The following is a 19759-nucleotide window of genomic DNA, read 5'->3' as shown; positions in this document are numbered from 1 at the left end:
TAAATAAATAAAATAAAAAAAAAAACAGATTGCTAAGAAACTTTTGAATAATGTTATTGTTAATATATACAATGTTATAGATGTTAGCCTGGGAGAGAAGCCCATTTGTCGTAGCATGGGTGTGCTCTGTTCTAGGAAGCTCCAGTGATCAAGGTATATGTTGGACGTAAGACTGCTGTGTTATTATTCTTGGCCATCTCATCATCGCAAGCCATCTCCTAGGGTTATTCTTCCTACATGCTGCTGAGTCACAAATAGTTCCTTAAATTTACAACCTATTGCTTACCCAAAGATTGATTGTTCTTTAGAAAGCGGCATTTCTCGGTAATCATCAGTATGTTTTGTAACCTCTGGAGCAAAGCAGTAAAGAAGATGACTAAGCTTTTCTCCTGTATGTCTTTCTTTGGGATGAAGTACTATACTACATATATTAAGACAAAATTCCATATGATAGTTATAAAAAGCTCATTATCATTCAGAATTTGACAGGGTATCAAGTAGTACAAAAGCATTAACTAATCAGGAATCAAATAACCTCTACCAGCTGTTCTGAGATGCTCTGAATCATTCGTACATTTAATTACTTTTACTTTTTTCAGGAGTTTGACTTTGAAAAGGTGTTCTAGTGTTAAATGAGATACATAGACAAGCAATATGAAGAGTGATCTCTAAATTTATTTGGTACTCCTGTCAGTCTCAGTCCATTTCTGTATGAAACTGCAGCTCACTATGTTAATGTCTCCACTTTCATCAATCTGATCTGAATAGAATTAGGTATGAGGTCAGTTTTTATATTCTTATTCTCTTCGTCTAATCTTAAAGATATACAAGAAACAATAAAACACGCTATTTTTTGTCCTACAGTTCTCCTTGTTGCTGCTGTTTTGAATCTACGAGCCGAAGAATTGGAAGACATTAAATTTAGTTGAATTGTAAATAAACAGACCTTTTGCAGTTTGGCAAAATGGCTGATAGTCCGAACTGTGATTTGAAATCTCTGAGTCCTCTTCAGCTGTTTGAAAGAGTAACTGAACAAGGAGAGAAAGTCAGAGCACTGAAAGCAGGAAAGGCACCAAAGGTATTTCCATTTCAAGTTTTGAACCCCTCATTTTTCAAGTTCTGTCTGTCTTTAAGAGCGCTGAAGAATATAATTGTTTTGAGCTCTATTTTGTCTTGCAGTAAGAAAAAAAAAATTTCTCAAAAGATATTTGTCCATTTTGTGAACTGTGGACATACCTAGAGCAATGTAGTCATTAACAAGAGCATAGTTGTTGCTCCTGAAGTAAGAACAGAGAGTCGTAGGCTTAGAGGTCTGCTTATCCAGTTGCCTTGATACATGATGGGATCCAAGGTATTTGGTTTTCAAGTGAAATTTGTATCACTTGTCTTCTGCCGTGGTTTTAGATTCTTTGCTAAACTGTCTTTTTCCGTTTATTATTATACACATCAGCAAATATGTCTTCCTGTAACTGTACTGACAGTTCCTGCTTAATGTTCCTTGAGTAATTTTGTTATTTGCCATTAATTTTAAGTTCCCTATTCTGTCATCACGATGTTGGCAAAAAGAGCTCAGTTTTAATATGGGCTCTCTTAGTGGGAGCAAGCCTTGAAAACTGGGAGTCAAATAAAGTGTTGATCTGTTTATTGCTTGCATGAGACGTTGCAATACCTTTGTATTAAAAAGGTCATAACAATGAAAGGTGTAAAGAACTTTTTGGTCTAGTTGTCTTCAAGTCTGTCAATGAATTGCAATGAATAAATTATTTTAATGTGAGCCACTAAAAACATTTTAATGTAAATTAGATAATAATTTATATTATATTTATAGGTCTTAGAAATTTGTGCATAAAATGTTAAGCTTGTTATACCTCTGAAAAGCAGGCAAGCTTTTTTTTTTCCTCAGGAAGAAATTTAAAAGTGCTTTAAATATCTTGGCAGTGGTGACGCTCTGAATTCTGCCGGTTGGGAAATGGTTACCTGCTATTTGCTTTTCTTTTACCTTTGGCAGTGGTGCTGCAAACATGTAAATAAAGGTTTAGAGTTTATGAATAATGCAATTCTGGTCAAAGCATGGATGCAGGATTTTGAAGGGTTGGGACATCAACGTAATTGCCTATCTTACATCAAGTCAAAGTCAGACAGCTTTTTTATTTTTTTTCCTTATTCAGGATGAAATTGATGCAGCAGTGAGGATGCTATTGTCATTAAAACTGTCATATAAAACAACGACAGGGCAAGATTATCAGGCAGGCCTGCCTCCAAGAGATCTTGTATTAATAAACAATGGTACAACTAAAGAAGAGGATGAGGATTTTGTGGACCCCTGGACTGTGCAGACATCCAATGCTAAAGGCGTGGATTATGACAAACTCATAGGTATAACCCTTTCTTTCTTTCTTCACTGCTACTAAGGAATTTATGTCAAGTGATCCTAATGACCACAACACCAGCAAGGGATCATAACAAATCCTGATCAAAACCATCACAAATATCATTTAATTTATGTCTAATCTAAAGAATTTGCTGTAGGAATTGAAAATGTCCCAGGCAGGGATCTCCTATGGAAGACTTAAATACTTGGCAAATAACTTTTGAGTTTAAGATAAAAGTTTTACTTACAGTTTGTTATTTGGCACAAGAGCTGTTATTAGAATTATGTTAATGAAGACACTGTGACTGAGTATCTGCATCTTCTGTAGCTGTGATGCAGAACAGCTAGAGCCTACAGCATTCTGACCAGCCTGTAGGATTCTTCATACCGTCTCTCCACATCTGCCTTGACTTCCAAATTAGGGAGAGCAGGGGTGATACAAAATTAATGCAGAAATCTGTAAGTGTAATGACTCCTTCACAAGACGCACTACCAAACAGCCAAGTACGGGCTGGGTTAAAAAAATGCAGTTTATTCAAAAAATGTGCATGTAATGGAAAGTATTTTAGACAGGTGTGTTACAAAACTTGCAAAGTTTTGTAATTTAGGAAACAGGGCTTTCGTTAATTTCCTTGTTTGTTTTACAGTCCACTTTTTATAGCTTGTTTGAGTCTTACATAGAAACAGATAAGGACTATTAATTATTTTTTACTAATATTGTTTTTTTAAACTATTGTCAGTCTTCATATTTAGTACCTGAGTGAAAATTCTCTAGCAGTTGTACATTGCTGGTGTCTGCTTAGCAGCTTGTTTCTCACAGTAAATCATATACCCTTATGTGTCAGTAGCCATATATTTGCTTTTGGGAGGTCAGTTGCTAGCATCAGCGTTCTTGTAATTCAGTGTGATGTTATTGTAAAATTCTGTCAAATGTATGTGCATATTGGCTTCGTCTGCAGAAGGTAATAGGAGACAGAAAATGTTGGAAAGGCAGAAGTGTGCAAAGAAAGAGATATGTTGGTGGAGGAGAAGGAAGAAAGATAACTGTTAGAATCTAGAAATGGACATCTCTCATCATGTTGTTACTTGTGTAGGAGGTATGGAGAAAGTCTTTTGTTTTCTTCGGGGGGGGATTCAAAGTCTTGCAGAAAAGTGGGAACGGTACAATACTTGTGTTGGCACCATCTCAAGGGCTTTCTGATAATGACTAGCATGACTTCATTGTAAATCATTTTTCTAAAGCCATGCTAAAGCCTAACAGCAATGTCCTTTTTTCCAGTAACTGTTTGTTTATGTGTGTATATGTATGACCTTTTGATGTGCCCTACAGTGGTGGGTTAGTCTGAAGGGTTTTTACTTATTTACAGTGCTACCAGATTGGGGAATTTGGTGGATGAGTCAATTTGCTTGTTCTAAGTGACATGTTGGAATTTTTTTAGAGAAGAATACTAACCTAGCCCCTTCAGGAAGTGAAAAAGTTACTGCTTGTTATTGATAAACTTCTTCCTCTTCCTCCCTCTTTTAAAAATAATAATAAAAAGTATTATCCAAAAGCTTGACATCTGATAGCTCTTACACTAAAGGAAATTTTTGTGCCCCCTATAATCTGTTTATTTACTAGTGGTGCCAGAGGAGGTTGCCAGCGTGTGTTTACTCAAACATAGAATAAATTAAAGTGCCAAAAGCACTATGTAATTGAAAGGGATATTCTTCTCAAATGATTGTCCTAGGCGTGCACTTAAGTGTATGATTACACAACCAAACAGCTTGAAGATGTTCTGGGAAGCAAGATTCTGTTACCTAAGTATTAGACATGAACATCTCTAGAGATTTTTTTTTTGGTTTGACCATGAGCAAGGAGCAGAGGGATGAGTGAGAAAGAGCTTTGTAGGCTAACCATGCTGATGCTTCAGTGAGCTGAACATTGCAAGTGATACAAAATGGTTGAAATTGGTGGGAATCTTTGGAGGTTGTCTAGTCATCCCCCCTACTCAAAGCAGAGTCAACCAGAGCAGGTTGCTCAGGATGTTGTCCAGTAGGATTTTTATTATTTCCAGGGATGGAGATCCCATGACCTGTCTGAAAAACCTGTTCCAATATTTGACCATGCGCGCAATATGAAGGTTTTTCTTATGTATAAATGGAATGTCCTGTATTTCAAATTGTGCCTGTTGCCTTGTCCTTTCACTGGGCGTCACTGAGAAAAGTCTGGTGCTGTTTTCTTTACTCTCCCCCACTTCCCCTAATCAGCTATTTATACACATTGATAATATCCCTCTTGAGCCTTCTCTTCCCCAAGCTCAGCAGTCCCAGCTCTCTCAACCTCTCCTTCTATGACAGATGATCTAAGCCCTTCATCTTTGCGGTCCTTTGCTGGATTCACTTTAGTATGTCATGTCCTTCTTGTACTGGAGCCCAGTACTGGACCTAATGCTTCAGATGAGTCTTATCAGTGCTGAGTAGGAGCAAGGATCACCTCCCTCGACATTCTGGCAGTGCTGTTCCTAATGCAGCTCATAAGCCTGTTGACCTTCCAATGCCACGGAACACATTGCTGGTTTATGTTCAATTCCTTTTCTACCAGGACCCTAGGACCCTAAGGTCCTTCTCTGCCAAGCTGCTTTCCAGCCATTTGCCCCGCTGCCTGAACCAGTGTATGGAGTTGTTCCTCCCCAGATTCAGGACTTTGCATTCCCTGGTGTTGAACTTCATGAGATTCTTGTCAGCCCATTTCTCCAGCCTGCTGAGGTCCCTCTAAATGGCAACACAACCAGCTATTGTTATCAACTACACCTCCCAGTATTGTTTCATCTTCAAACTTACTAAGCGCGTGCTCTGTCCCATCATACACATCATTAATGAAGAGGTTGGCCCCAGTATCAATCCCTTCGGGTACACAAATAATGTTCGGCTCCAGCTAAACTTCGTGCTGCTGGTCACAACCCTTTGAGCTCGGCAGTTCAGCCAGTTTTAAGTTCACCTTACTGTCCACTTATCTAGTCCAGGCTTCCTCAGTTATCTATGAGAATGAGATGGGAGACAGTGTCAAAAGCCTTACTAAAGTTGAGATAAACAACATCCACTGTTCTCACCTCATCTACTAGGCTCGTCATGTAGTCGTAGAAGGCTACTATGTTGGTCTGGCATGATTTCCCATTCATAATTCCGTGCTGACTACTCTCAGTCACCTTAATGTCTTTAATAATGTTTGGGAATTGTTTCCAGGATTATTTGCTCCATCTCATGCCCAGAGTGAAGTGAGGCGGGGCGGCCTGTAGTCTTATGGTTCCTTCTTCTTGCCCTTCTTCAAGGTAGCAGTGGCATTTGTTTTCTTCCAGCCCCCAGGAACATCTCCCAGTTGCCGTGCCTGTTCAAAGATTATTGAGACTGACCTTGTCAATAAAGTTACTGCATAACAAATAGTAGGTTATTAGTTTTCTATATGCAAATATAACACGGCAATGGCAAAAGGAAAAGTACACAATAAAATTTCAGCCAACGCAAATATGCTTTTAAAAATGGCAGCTCTCAGGACTTCTTATGTACAGTGAGTTGAAAGCTGTCTTTTGGTAAAAGCTGGAACACTAGAGATCAAAAGCATCCTAGGAATTTTTTTAAAAGCTCCTTAAGGAGTGGAGACTGTGTCCTTGTCAGAAGCTGTTTAGGAAGGCAGATTCTTTGTGGATAGAGATCCTAAAATGTTTTGAACGTCCGAATAAGAGAGGAAATAGGTAGAGAAAAATTATCCAATTTTTTAACAGGAAAGATGAAGATGGACAAAGAAAATGGAGCTGTGCAGTCTGTGAATGTTTAATAAAAGTATTTAGGCATTTCCAGTGAGGTGTTCTATTATCTGAAAGCTTTTAATCACTTTCTATGACAGTGTACAAGTATTTCTAGGGTGGCTAGCCTCAATTAGTCTGGGGAGTTCTCATGTTTTCTGTTTCTGTAAGATTACCCTCTTAGCAGCTGCTGTTGTTCTGCTGAATCAAACATTTTCTTGTTCATTTGGTCTCTTTTTAGCATTCATTCAGATTATGATTATTTTGCCATTTTGTAATGCATTTTATTTGCTAGGAAGAAATTAATTCAGTAATTAAGGTTTGCTTAGGACAAGCAGATGCAATAATGCTCAGAAAATATACAGATTAAAGCAGTGGTTGCTGAATCATGTACCAGCATTTGTCTTTTTTAGTGATGTTTATTTTAATGGGTCAGTGGATTGGCCCAGTTCTTCCCTTGTATGATAACCTGCTTGATTCACCTGGAGTGAATGAACAGTTGTAAGCAGGAACTTGTTTCCCATTGGATGATGGTGCAGACACCAAGCTGAGTGGTGCAGTTGACACACCTGAGGGGGGGGATGCCACTCCAGAGGGACCTGGGCAGCCTGGAGGAGTGAGCCTGTGTGAACCTCATGAGGTTCAACAGGGCCAAGTGCAGGGTCCTGTACGTGGGTCTGGGCAACCCCCAGTATCAATACAGGCTGGGGGATGAAGGGTTTGAGAGCAGCCCTGCCAAGAAGGACTTGGGGCTACTGGTGGATGAGAAGTTGGGCATGAGCTGGCAACGTGTGCTAGCAGCTCAGAATGCCAACCGTATCCAGGGCTGCATCAAAAGAAACATGGCCAGCAGGTCGAGGGAGGGGATTCTGCCCCTCTACTCCACTCTTGTGTGACCTCACCTGGAGTATTGCATCGAGCTCGGGGGACCCCAACATAAGAAGGACATGGACCTGTTGGAGTGAGTGCAGAGGACGGCCGTGAAGATGATCAGAGGGCTGGAGCACCTCTCCTATGAAGACAGGCTGAGAGAGTTGGGGTTGTTCAGCCTGGAGAAGAGAAGACTCCGGGGGAGACCTTCTTGCAGTCTTCCAGTACCTGAAGGGGGCCTACAGGAAAGATGGGGACAAACTTTTTAGCAGGACCTGTTGCAATAGGACAAGGGATGGTGGTTTTAAACTCAGAGGGAAGATTTAGACTAGATATAAGGAAGAAATTTTTTACAATGAGATGTTGAAACAGTGGGACAGGTTGCCCGGAGGGGTGGTAGATGCCCCATCCCTGGGGAAACATTGAAGGTGAAGTTGAACAGGGCTCTGAGCAACCTGATGTAGTTGAAGATGTTCCTGCTTATTGCATGGGGGTTTGAACTAGATGACGTTTAAAGGTCGCTTCCAACCCAAACTGTTTTATGATTATATGTAATTAATAGTGCAAGTTGTTCTAATGTTGAATGGAGCAGAATAGTAGGAAAGAGTAGATTCTTGTCCAGATTTTTTCAATCAAGTCCAAATCATGGAGCATTGACCTGCTTATTAGGGTCCAAGAATCGGGATTGGAGCATAGGAAGCTTTGCTGAAGAATTAAGACTTCCCCACTTCAGTTTTATTTGGAGTAGGAAAAAATACTGCTCTTTTCACCCTTTTTGAGTGAAATTACTGCATCTGAAAATATTGTTTTATTAATCAGTTGATTTCCTAAACCACCAAGTAATAAGTCTTATTTGATTGCTGTGAAGAGTATTATGCACTACCTTTTCAAGCCTCTTGAGGGGAGCAGTGTCTGTAATCATATCCATATAAAAGAATAACTAAGTTTGCAGAAGAGTATTTGGGGTTGGAAAGGGAAAAAACGTGTGATCTGAGGGTGGCAAATTTAGACATCAAAAGAGGAGCATTCAGAGCCTCGCAGCCATTTTGATCTTGTGGCTTATAGAGGCCAAGTTATTGACCTAAATATGGTTCTTTGGAATGTGTTTTGTTCTGAATAGCAATACTTCTGCTATAAGGAGACTGCAGTTATAATCAGTCATGGATGGAACAATACTATAGATTGCATAGAGTGGGTCTCCTAGCATACAGTTAGCATCAGAGGCGATTGCTGGGACTCCAGTCAAGAAGCAGCAAAATCTACTCATTTTATGTTTTACCGGAGATGTGGAGAAAGAAATGTCCTTTTTAATCTAGGCTGTGTTGGTGTGTTCTTGGTAATCCAAGATCTGGTTGTAGCTATGCTATGCTTATTTTAATTATTTTTTATTTTTTTTTTACATTTTATGATTATAGTTCGGTTTGGCAGCAGTAAAATTGACACTGATCTGATCAATCGAATAGAAAGAGCTATTGGGCAAAAACCTCACCGCTTTCTGCGTAGAGGAATCTTTTTTTCTCACAGGTGAGTTTTTCTTGTTTTAAAATTCACAAAAGTCCTATTAGGTAGACTTTCTGTGAGCATTATTGGGAGAAACGTATGACTAGCAAAAGACCGTGTTCTTTTATACCAAGGTAAACCAGCTGTATCATTTGAAATTAGCAACTGCTGCAGGTTTCCCCTGGCAACATTTGAAACCCTTGGTTGCATCAGTTTCTGATGCATCCTCACTAATCCCAAATTGAAGAAATATATGCAGAGTCTTTGCTTTGTACAGGTTCCGTTTTGACTCTACCTTAGCAGCCAGACAAAGCAATTTGCCTAGCAGAGAGCTCCAGGGCCCGTAAGGTGTCACTGCCGATTTCAACAAGGGTCCACGTGGCCTGCGGACCTATGCATCTGTATTGTTACGTAAAAAAGGCTCAGGCAATAATCTTAACCTCCAGTTTGCCAGTCATCTACACTGTTTAATTGTTAGCATGGGTGGGCTTTTGGACTGTGGCAGCTAGCACGTTTCAAGTAAGTGCCTAAGCATGCTTGAGGGCATACCCTCCACCAGACACCGTTCCAGGCAGCTTGTATCAACTTGTTTGGGAAATGATTTGCAGCTCTGTTTTACTGGGCCTTAGAAATTATTATCCAATTAAGTAATTTCAAAAGTTGCACATTTTTTTTTATTTTAATTTAAATGTTGAATTTTAAAATAATTTATAATCTAATTTTTCTTTGAGGTTTTTCCGTGGAGGCTGAAGGGAGACTTTTAAATTAGAAAAATGAACAAACAAAATCTTTTTATTCCTAGGACACTTAACATACTATATTTTATTTATAAATACGTTTCGTTTTAAAAACACTGAAATTTTGAATAGGAGTTTTTTGCTGTAGATGTTTCTTCCTAAAGAGTTGCATCATGTTTTCTCTGTTTTATCTTTAGAGATATGGACCAAATCCTTGACGCTTACGAAAATAAGAAGTCCTTTTACCTTTATACAGGCAGAGGGCCATCGTCTCAGGCAATGCATGTTGGTCATCTTATCCCATTTATATTCACAAAGTAAGTTATTTCTGCCATTTGTATTAATCAAAACGTTTTTTTTTCCTAAGGAAATGTTGAGCCTGGTTTATGGAACTGCCAAAACGATACATTGCAAGGAATTCTGTTTGTGAGGTGAATATTAAAGAACTTAATGCAATCTTACCTCTTCACTAAAATGATCGTAGTTCTTGCATCACCATAAAGCCCTCTTCTTTGCACCTTTAGCCCTATGGGACTCCTTAGAATTTTTGTTCTTCTTAAAAACAAGTTTGTGATGAGACTCAGTAACATTACTCTATAATGCAGTGCCTGCAACAGCAGGACAAAGAGACATTGGACTCAAAAAGCTAAAAGTCTCTTTGAATTCTGTTTCTGTTGCAAATCGTGACCACTGTCATATGTACAGGAAACACTGTACAGTGTGAGTCCTTTTTCCAGGTGAATTGTCATTATAACCTGTATAAAATGTTTATTCTGTTCACAGAAGCGTAACTGCACATGCATACAAAGAAAAGAGAAGCAGACTTCTTTATATACTTTTGTTTGAATGTATAAAAATATTTTAGCTGCATGACTTATTTCTTCATTTTAACTTACTTTGAGATAAAATCTTTCTGCTTTTATTAGGTGGCTGCAAGAAGTATTTGATGTTCCCTTAGTTATACAGTTAACTGATGATGAGAAGTACCTTTGGAAGGACCTGACAACTGAGAAGGCGTATGAGTATGCTAGAGAAAATGCAAAAGACATCATTGCATGTGGTTTTGACGTCAATAAAACCTTTATATTTTCTGATTTAGACTACTTGGGGTAAGTATAAATTTCTTTAGGGCATTGTTATGAATAAACCGTGTCTGTATTTTCCCTCCAACTGTGACAGCCAACAGTGTTTTAATAAATGTATCTGAATTTGAGAGCTTCAAGAGAGGTTTTACAACACTTAAAATAGAAACTTAGTAATTTTTCTGCTCTCTTACATTTTACGTATATACTATTGTCATTCTTCTGTATAACATATGAACAAACACTATGGGGGCAACGCTTAAATTTAAATTATGAAAAATGTATTAAACCAGCTAAATTCTAAAAATACCTAAACTACCAAGAAATCTCCAGATTGATTTGTTGAAGGTGGTATCAAAACCTTTGAGATGTGTTTACACTTCATCGTGATTAACAAAAGGCATTTCGGCAACTTGTTGTAGTCAATTAATTTAATAATACAGCATGAAATATTATTGTTTGAACTTGGAATAAAGTTTAAAGAAGATTGAAGAAAAAGAAACTGCTATTGGAACTGCCTTCTCAGAAGCAAGAGGTTTTATGGCAGAGTTCAGAACTGAAGTTGTGGGTTTTGTTTTCCATGTGGGGTGATGAGCTTTCGTAAAGACCTGGGTGAGACAATATATGTTTTAGAGACAAACTGTAAAATGTACGGCCCCCAGAATGTGGAGCCTACAAAGCAGTTTTTCCTTCTTTCACTTCTATGACTTTCCTGCCTTAGAAAAGTTGTATTAACACAGATCTGCCCTGTGGCTGAACAAGGGCAAAAAAGGAATAAGTTGCTGAGCTATTTTTGGTTTGGAAATGCTACTGCTGTATTTGGTGCCAGAGAAAGTCGAACCAGGGAACGTAGCCTGTAGAAAATGAGAATTTGGAGGATTTGAGCTACCATTCCTTTGGTGAACCACAGTGTCCTGTGTGAGATACACGCTGGGGATACCGAGCAACATAGAAGACATGATCCATTCAGGTTACCTGAGTTCACAGAGAAGCATAAGGATAAGTAAACTTCAGGCTCCGTGAGGCATTTTTTGCACCATTTCCAAATCAAAATATTTCTGGGTCTCGACAGTTAATTGTGACAAAAAATGTTTGCAGTAAATGTTGGGTGGAGGGAAGAATAAATTAAACTTTCAAGGCATAAAATTCTCGTTTGTAAATAATTCTCTAATTATCATCTCAGTGGGCCACAAAAAGACCAAAACAGTGAGATTTAATCCTGCGGGTTTTTTGATCATCTCAGCTTTTGGAGTCAAAGTTTCTACTCACAGTTTTCTGCTCCTAATTTCTCTTTTTATTTTTCCACTTCCTTTTTCACAGGACAAGTACCGGCTTTTACAGAAACATCGTCAAAGTTCAGAAGCATGTTACATTTAACCAAGTGAAAGGAATCTTTGGCTTTACAGACAGTGATTGCATTGGTAGGAAACAGTACGAATTACTTAAGTGATGATCGCTTTCACTTTCTGTGGCACTATTTAAGTAATTATTTAAAGAGATTAGTATCTGCCACTCAGGAAACGGATAGGAAAGGCAAGAAGATCCATGTTTCTAGGCTGATTGTGAAGGGGTGTTATTGTGGTTCCTTCAGTATAGAAAACACTCTACAGTGGAATTTCTAGCATGATATCTACTGGTTTTGGCCTTAGTAACAGCAAAGTGCAAAACACCAACATTGAAGTGCCCAGGATATGGAAGTTTTTATTATTTTTTTTTTTAATATAGTGATTGCAGCCATGGTTAATTATGCCTCCTAGAAATTTCCATGCCAAAATTATATAGAAGCTTTTATGTTCAGAAGCAGTTATATTAATACACACACATATACACGTATGAAAAAGTTGAGGCACTCAAAAGCCTAATTATAAAGGTGCTGGGTAACTCTGTCTTCCATTACTTCACTGTGATTGCAGGTTTCTATCACATTAGCAAAAAAAAAAATCTGTGTCAAAGATGTCATTAAAACCTTGGTGTTCCCAAGCACTAACATCATTCTTTGACCAGTAATTGGGCCTGTGACAGCTTTTCAGCCTTCACTGTAAACGAGGAACAGATTCCTACTTCAGCCTTAACAGTGCTCTAATAAAAGTTGGTATTGTGATAATGACTTCATTACATGTTTGGAAAAATCTGCTATTTGCTTTCTGTTCTGAGAGGATTTTGATCTGGGTAGCAGGTTGGTCACTATGTGATTAAAAAAGAAAACTAGGTACATCTGAGATGCTTCACAAGTACAGCATGCATATAGCGATCATGCTAAGATTTTGGAGGGGAACTTGCCTGATGAGTAGGTCTATAGTCATTCCCTCACAAAGAGAAAAAAACTGAGCAGCTCAGAGTGATGATATAGTCAATTGTATTTCTGTGAAGGGTAGGTACTTCAATGATGAAGAGAGTATGCACTGATGAACCTTTTCCAGAACCTTTGTGATCACAGCCTGCCTTTTTTCGTTAGTTTCTGTGTTAGTCGAAGGTTTTTTGGCATCATAGAAGGTAAAGATGAAAAAGTTTTCTCAGATAAGGCAACACTGCTTGGTAAAGATGGATGTTGGTCTTCAATTGAATATCTGAGTGATTCGCTTGTGCGTTTTATATATTTCAAAATGTTCTCTCTATTTATCATTGCTTATATTGGCTTCTTAGCTTTTCCAAACATGTTGTTTTCTAGGAAAGATCAGCTTTCCTGCTATTCAAGCTGCTCCATCCTTCAGTTCATCATTTCCACAGATCTTCAATGGCAAGGAGAACATTCAGTGTCTTATCCCATGTGCTATTGATCAGGTAAGAAAATCGTATTTGTTTTCTTGGATTTGTTTTTGTAATGTACCATTCAAGCTTCATGGTGGTATATCAAAACATCTGTAAAACATTCCCACAGCACCTTTCTTGGGAAGAAGCTGGAAGAGATTAAAGGGTGTTGTGCACTGTCCTGACAAAGATGAAGGCTTAACCCAACAATCATGTATTCATGCATTACTCATTCTTGCCAGTCTTGGATCTGTCTTGATCTCAACCCAGTTCACAGTGAGCTGGCACCTATGAAAGCAAAGGCAGTATAAAATCTATGCAAAAGTATCGTGACTGGGGATAGGAAGAAACTTCTGCCCATCTCCATGGTAACTAGGACAAGATGGAATGAGCTTAACTTGCAGCATAAGAGATTTACGTAGAACCATAGGGAAAAACCTTCTATCCGTAAGAATAAAAAAACATTGAAATAGTTTGCCAGAAAGGCTACAGAACCTTCATAATTCAGATCTATATAGAGAGGATGGAAGAACATCGGCTGCAAATGACACTGGTAGCATCATTACTTTAAATAAATATTGTTTCTAGGAATCAAATTCTGCACTGTCTGAATCTTTAGCTATTTTAGTCATGGGGACAGTCACTGGAACATGATGTAATTGCGTTCATCAGCCACAATATTATGTAGTAATATTATCACAGTTGATTTAAGCCAGATCAGCAGCACAGCACTGCCAGCTGGACCACTGACTTAATTCAGATTCTGTGCTGGTTGTTAAATGCTTTGGGAAGAGCATCTGTCTCCATCTGCATCCATCTCCAGGCCTACTAAGTATAGTTTTCACAACTATTTGAAATCTTTATAAATATGCCTATTAATGGATGGAATTGGGTTGTACAGCAAAACTAGGGAAATAAAAAAAAAAAAAGGGATTTTGTTTGTTTGTTCCTCTGGATGAACTGTATTGGAAGTAGGTTCTAGAACATTTTGTGGTTTGTTCGGGGTTTTTTGTGTTTTGTTTTTTTTTCTTGAGACCACCTGTTAAGGCATGAACAATTCAGCACTAATTAGCTTTTAAATCACATTTTTCAACTTTATTCTGTGCTTTTATTGATGGTTGTTCTAGGATCCTTATTTTAGAATGACCCGAGATGTAGCACCTAGAATCGGACAGCCTAAACCAGCCTTACTGCACTCAGTCTTCTTCCCAGCCCTGCAAGGAGCACAGACAAAAATGAGTGCTAGTGACCCGAACTCTTCCATCTTCCTCACTGATACACCCAAACAAATCAAGACAAAGGTAAGGACCTGCAAAACTTGAGAGCACAAAGCTTTATAACAAGGAGTGGTGGTCCTCACAGTTACAATGGCAATTTTTTAATGTTTTCTTTGGGCATATCTGCATCCTTTTTTCCATACATTTCATTGCAAAGCATCTTCAGGAATTGACCAAGTTATGCAAATTTAGCTAGACTATCAAATCTTTTGCCTTGCCAACTTGTCTAACAGTGCAAACATTAGCTAGAATAATGGGCAAAACATTGTGTTTGTTTGATATCTGCAGAGTAGTGGTGTAGGAATAAAAGCTGTGGAGGCTGATGCTCTAAAAATAAATATTATGTTGCCATAGTTTTGAAATCTGGCAGCCCATGATGTAAATCAAATAAACAGCTCTTTCTCTTGACTGCCTCTCCATGCTGGGAGCACCAAGCGTTGCAGCGTTGGTTACAACACAGGTCAGACTTTTCCTGCTGCTCGGGGATCTGCTGCTGCCATGCCCTCCTCCGTCCAATTCACAAATAAATATTATGTTGAATTTCACCTAAGTTTTCGAAGGAGTATTTTCTCCTACCTGAGTGTATTCCTAGTGCCCCTTATAGCTCAAAAGAAAGTTGCTCTTACTCACTGTGGAATGATTTAGTTTGGCAAAAGTTCACCTGTGTTCTGGTATTTAAAAAAAAAAAAAAAAAAATCAGTCTTTGGAACAGGGTTTATAGACATGATAACCAGACATGAAATAAGTATCTGTCAAAACAAGAAAAAAGATGTATGTGTTGTTTCTGCTGAGTGGCCTTGGATTAATTCCCTTACTTTCTGAAGAATTTGAATTCTTCATGTGCTTGAATTATAATAATTCCAGTTTTCTTGCACAGTTACACAGTTGCCTTTTTAAAACAGCCTATAGTTTCAGAATAGAAGATACATGATTAGTGGTAATACTGGTAATATTCTTCCATTTTTTCTTGGCAAGTAGCTAGTAGAGAGCAAAGCAAACAGATCAAAGAAGCCTTATGACTGATTAATAAGTCCTATTTCTGCTATCCTTGAACTAGTTGGAAAAATAACAAAATAATTCTAGCTACTGGGAAAATAAAGTTATAAAGAGAAAATTCTGGACATAATATAAAGTATTGAGTAATGGAGGACAAACTGAGATTTATTTCAGCTTCTGAAGCCCATCAGAAAGTAGTCTTTATGGAAGTGGAGCTTGAGTGAAAGACCAAATATTGTTATAGCCAATAGATTAAAAGTTAGAGTAGGAAAGGTGACTTCTGTTGATGGATGAAGGTTACAAAGAGAGTGCCACTGCTGCACAACAAAAAAGATTACAGCTTACAGCATTTTTCAGATCACTAGTACGTAGCTCAGTAAGGAGGTTCAAAACTTACAGGTAATAGAAAATGAAAAATTACTAGATACTGGGAAAGGCTGAGAATCTTCTGGGAAATCCAAGGATGTGAATGGCAACATTAGAATAAACTATTCTTATTTCACCTATCAGCACCAAATTACGACTCAATTATTTACTTGTTTTCCTAGAAACTGTTATTTAGATTCTAAGTCTGTACTAATTCAGGGAAAATATCAGTGCATCGCTATAGATAAATCATTGAAACCCTCAGTCAATGAGCAGGTGCCAGAATATGTCAAAAATAAGTTTGAGATTAATATAGGAAACATTTTGCATAAAACAGTAATTTGGCTTCACCTGGCATATTGTATTTAATCCCTCTCACCTTGGTAAGAAGACAAACCATAGGGATGAGGGACATAGAAAAAATTTCATACAAAGACTTTCAAAATCTAGTAAGGGGACAGGTGAGGGGAAGTGCAAACCAATATGTAAAAACTTAGTTTTGCAGATACTGAGGCAGCTGTTCAGACTGTCCTACAATGTAAGAATAGATGTAATGTGACAGATGGCAGTTTATCTTCTAAAGATATTCATCAGTGCATCATTTTTGTATGTACTTTGTTGCCACAAGACATCATCTGTAACATGGTGGTTAGAAAGACTCAAAAAAGCACTAGACAGTCATACAGATAATAAGAATGTTCCCACATTGTAAATACATAGCAGTTCCTAGATACCAGAACTAAAAAAAAAAATTAAAATTTGGTTCATATGCATGTGTGTCTCTTGTCTGGTTGATGATGATGTCTGAAGAGATATGAAAGCTCAGCTTATGGTTGAGAAAGACTTTTTCCTCTTCCTGGCAATTTATTGACTTTGTAGGAAGGTTAGCATCCTCTGAGCATTCTACATGTGTAAATTTTTAAAATAGGTCGGTGGCTTCTGAATTTACTGGGAATGGGATTAGCAGGTAGATCTATTCAGCAGTGTAGTTCATCTTCCCATAGGATGCTGTGCTTGAAAAGAGGAGGGGGGACGCTCAGTACATATTCCATTTTTAGACTTGAACAACCGGGCATTTGTCTAATTTTAGCCATTCCAGCCAGTTTTGTAATCTTTAACTCTGGTTTCTCTTCTTTTCCTTTTCCCTGAAAAGAGGAAGAGACTAGGTTCTCTAGAATTTCTTCAAAATTCTCCATGCCTTCCTCATATCTTTCAAAATCAATTTCTTGGTGGAGTGAATATCTTATTTTTTCTCAAATGAAGTACATTTCTTGTAAGCACAAATTCTATCCAACAGACAACAGCTTCAGCAAAAGGGACTTAAAACTTTGTTGACTGAATCTTGGGTGGATTATTTTTAAATTTTGCTTCATTTTTTGGTCTGGTTATGCAGTCTGGGGAGTATGAGCATAGCCACTTTTCCCTGCCGGCTTCTCATGACCTCTTTTTGCCTCCCTGCTTCAGTCCTGAGGCTCTGAACTAACTTGCCCCACTCACCCTTCAGCTAATCCTTAATATAGAATTTGGAGAATCGCGATACACCTCTGTTTACAATATAGTAGTCCATAATTTACTAGAAATTATACTATAAAATCACTGTGTTGTTTCAGATTAACAAGCATGCCTTCTCGGGAGGCAGAGATACTATTGAAGAGCACAGGAAGTACGGAGGTAACTGTGACGTTGATGTGTCTTTTATGTATCTGACTTTCTTCCTAGAAGATGATGACAGGCTGGAACAACTGAAGCAGGTAAGTAGCCAAGTTCAAGATAATATTATTCATTCCTCACTGTGAGGACAAAGCTGTAACTAAGTCCTCCTATGAACCTTCTCCAGGAACGTGTGGTGTTATTCTTGCATTCTCCATCCCTTACAAGTTTCAATATTAAAACTTCCATATTTGTTGCAATGTTCTCCTTTCTCACAGGTCATTCTGTACTTTCTTTAAATAATGATGATGATGATAATTTCCCTAGTGTTTTCCTAAGGATCTCCAACACCGTAGGACAGTATCTTTTTAAATAAGTCCACCTTAGGATTAGTGTTGTTTTTAATTGTATAATATGCTCTGCCTGTTCCCTGTGTGCAAGGTACTTACGCTCTACAAAACTGCAAAAGCTTCTGTCAAAAGCTTGCTGTTTTTTTGGTTTTTTTCATATCATCACAAGAAATGTAAGGAACTGATTCACTCATCCCAAGCAAAAACTCCTTCATATAAGTTGCCTTTTCCTTAAGCCTATCTGGCAGACTTCTGTCCCTGAGGGTGGTGGTGTGACATTTCACTTCCTTCAATATATGACCATCATCAATACTAGGCAGTATGCGGTCTTTGGAAGGCAGTGTCTGTATTTGATAGTACCTGTGCCACATTGGTTTGTCAGCTTTCCCCTGCTGGGAACAGCTACCACCTCTTCTTCAACCTTCTTCTCCTTCCCACCATGAGCAGGGTTGGATAGCTACTAATCCCCACACACACTGTGAATTACCAACTGTGAATATGACTTCTAGTGTGAGCACAGATTTTGGCTGTCTTTGCTATGAAAAGGCCACTTTAATCACAAACAAATGCAATTAGAGAAAAATATGAGAATTTGTACCTTTTGTTGCAAAACCCGGGGTGACTGTTTATGTGAACTGGGGTTCTGGGGAGAAAAATTTGCGGTTTCCTGCAAATAATTAGAGGATTTCCCAGTTAAATTCTTGTGAACTTAGCTTATTCAGTCCCTGTAACTTGTCACATATGAAATTGCCCAGCTGCCTTAATCTTTTAAGAGGCAGCAAGCAATTTTGGAAGTTACGTTTTTCAGAGTGATACCACATGATCTTCTAAGGCGGGGGCTGATTTTTTTAAGACATCCAAATCTGTATTTGCTAGGGCCAGGCTTTGAAAGAAATGCCCGTCACTGAGTCTTTTTCCATATAGCACCATATTTAGCAATCGACACTTTCTTGACAGGCGTACACAAGTGGGGAATTGCTCACGGGGGAGCTGAAGAAGGTTCTTATTGAAACATTGCAGCCCTTGATAGCAGCTCATCAAGAGAGACGGAAGCAGGTTACAGATGAAATGGTGAAGCAATTCATGACTCCACGGAAGCTAGCTTTTGAATTTTGAAGAAATGCGTATGTAACTTACCACTTGATAAACCAAAACTGAGTAATTGTTGTCTTCTGTTGTATGTCATCACTCCCGAATTATGTACAGCCTGCAATCGGTGCTTTATAAATACTGCTTTTAATGAGTTAATTACAATGAATGTCAGAGTACAGGAAGAGTTTAAAACAGGACTCGTATCTATTTAAAATCAGAATATACAAGACAGAATTGCCCGGTCTTGCAGAAAAGCATGTATGTCAGCGCAACACTGTATTTTATTGTATTTCATGTTGAAAATATAAATAAAACTTCCATTTTGATGATAAAGCCTAACTTGTAAATTGTTTTAGATGTGTTGGTAAGAGGTCATATCTCAAATTAACAACTAGCTCCATTTTTGTCCTGTGTACCTTGGTTTACTAGACTGCGTTTCCTTTTGGGCTACTGGGAACATGCTTCACACAAAAAGATAGGAAATGTTACAAAGTAGATTGCACAGTGCCTCAGGCCTGGGATCAACACAGAACGGAGATCTGTGAGCTGAACACAGGAGAAAGAGTATCAGGCTGGTTTTGCTATCATCTTCCTCTTTGACCTGGGGCAAGTCGCAGTAATCTCACTGCACTTTTGTTTCTGCAGCTATTTAACTGGTCTGACTGCCTCTGGACAGAGGAGGTTATCACAAGGTTATAAAGTTCCTTCATGTTCTCTGGCGGAAGATAGTATAGAAATGCAAATTTTAATATCTAGTTGTAAACTGTTGAATCATGCTGTGAAAATGAAGTCGCTGCTGGACGCAAGGATACTGTCTGTTCTGTTTTACTGCACCAGGCCATTTAAACTAGGGGTACTTATTTTAAGATGTATTCCAGTGAGAAAATATACTTTATTAAAATACCTCATGTACTATTTAATTACCTCCTTTCTTAAAA

At 38.3% G+C, this 19759-nt stretch overlaps 1 protein-coding gene across 1 annotated transcript; it reads left to right on the top strand.

The window, feature by feature from the left end:
- The first annotated feature begins 862 nt into the window (after nt 1-862).
- Nucleotides 863-19154, top strand: WARS (tryptophanyl-tRNA synthetase). Its single transcript, XM_009891042.1, has 10 exons — nt 863-1078; nt 2169-2376; nt 8439-8547; nt 9458-9577; nt 10187-10369; nt 11663-11763; nt 13011-13123; nt 14218-14391; nt 17340-17480; nt 18687-19154. The coding sequence occupies exons 1-10, from the start codon at nt 965-967 to the stop codon at nt 18843-18845; spliced, it is 1422 nt and encodes a 473-aa protein (XP_009889344.1). The 5' UTR covers nt 863-964; the 3' UTR covers nt 18846-19154.
- The last annotated feature ends 605 nt before the right edge of the window (nt 19155-19759 follow it).

The sequence above is a fragment of the Charadrius vociferus genome, unplaced genomic scaffold (assembly GCF_000708025.1).
Source record: "Charadrius vociferus isolate BGI_N301 unplaced genomic scaffold, ASM70802v2 scaffold228, whole genome shotgun sequence".
Lineage (NCBI taxonomy): Eukaryota > Metazoa > Chordata > Aves > Charadriiformes > Charadriidae > Charadrius > Charadrius vociferus.
The sequence above is the reverse complement of the archived record's forward strand: the minus strand, read 5'-3'. Positions and strand labels throughout refer to the sequence as shown.

Excerpts from the sequence above, each read along its gene's own strand:
- WARS (XM_009891042.1), top strand. The coding sequence starts at position 965 with ATGGCTGATAGTCCGAACTGTGATTTGAAATCTCTGAGTCCTCTTCAG. Across the intron at positions 2,377-8,438 it reads GGATTATGACAAACTCATAG|TTCGGTTTGGCAGCAGTAAA; the intron begins GTATAACCCTTT and ends TTATGATTATAG. Across the intron at positions 10,370-11,662 it reads TCTGATTTAGACTACTTGGG|GACAAGTACCGGCTTTTACA; the intron begins GTAAGTATAAAT and ends CCTTTTTCACAG.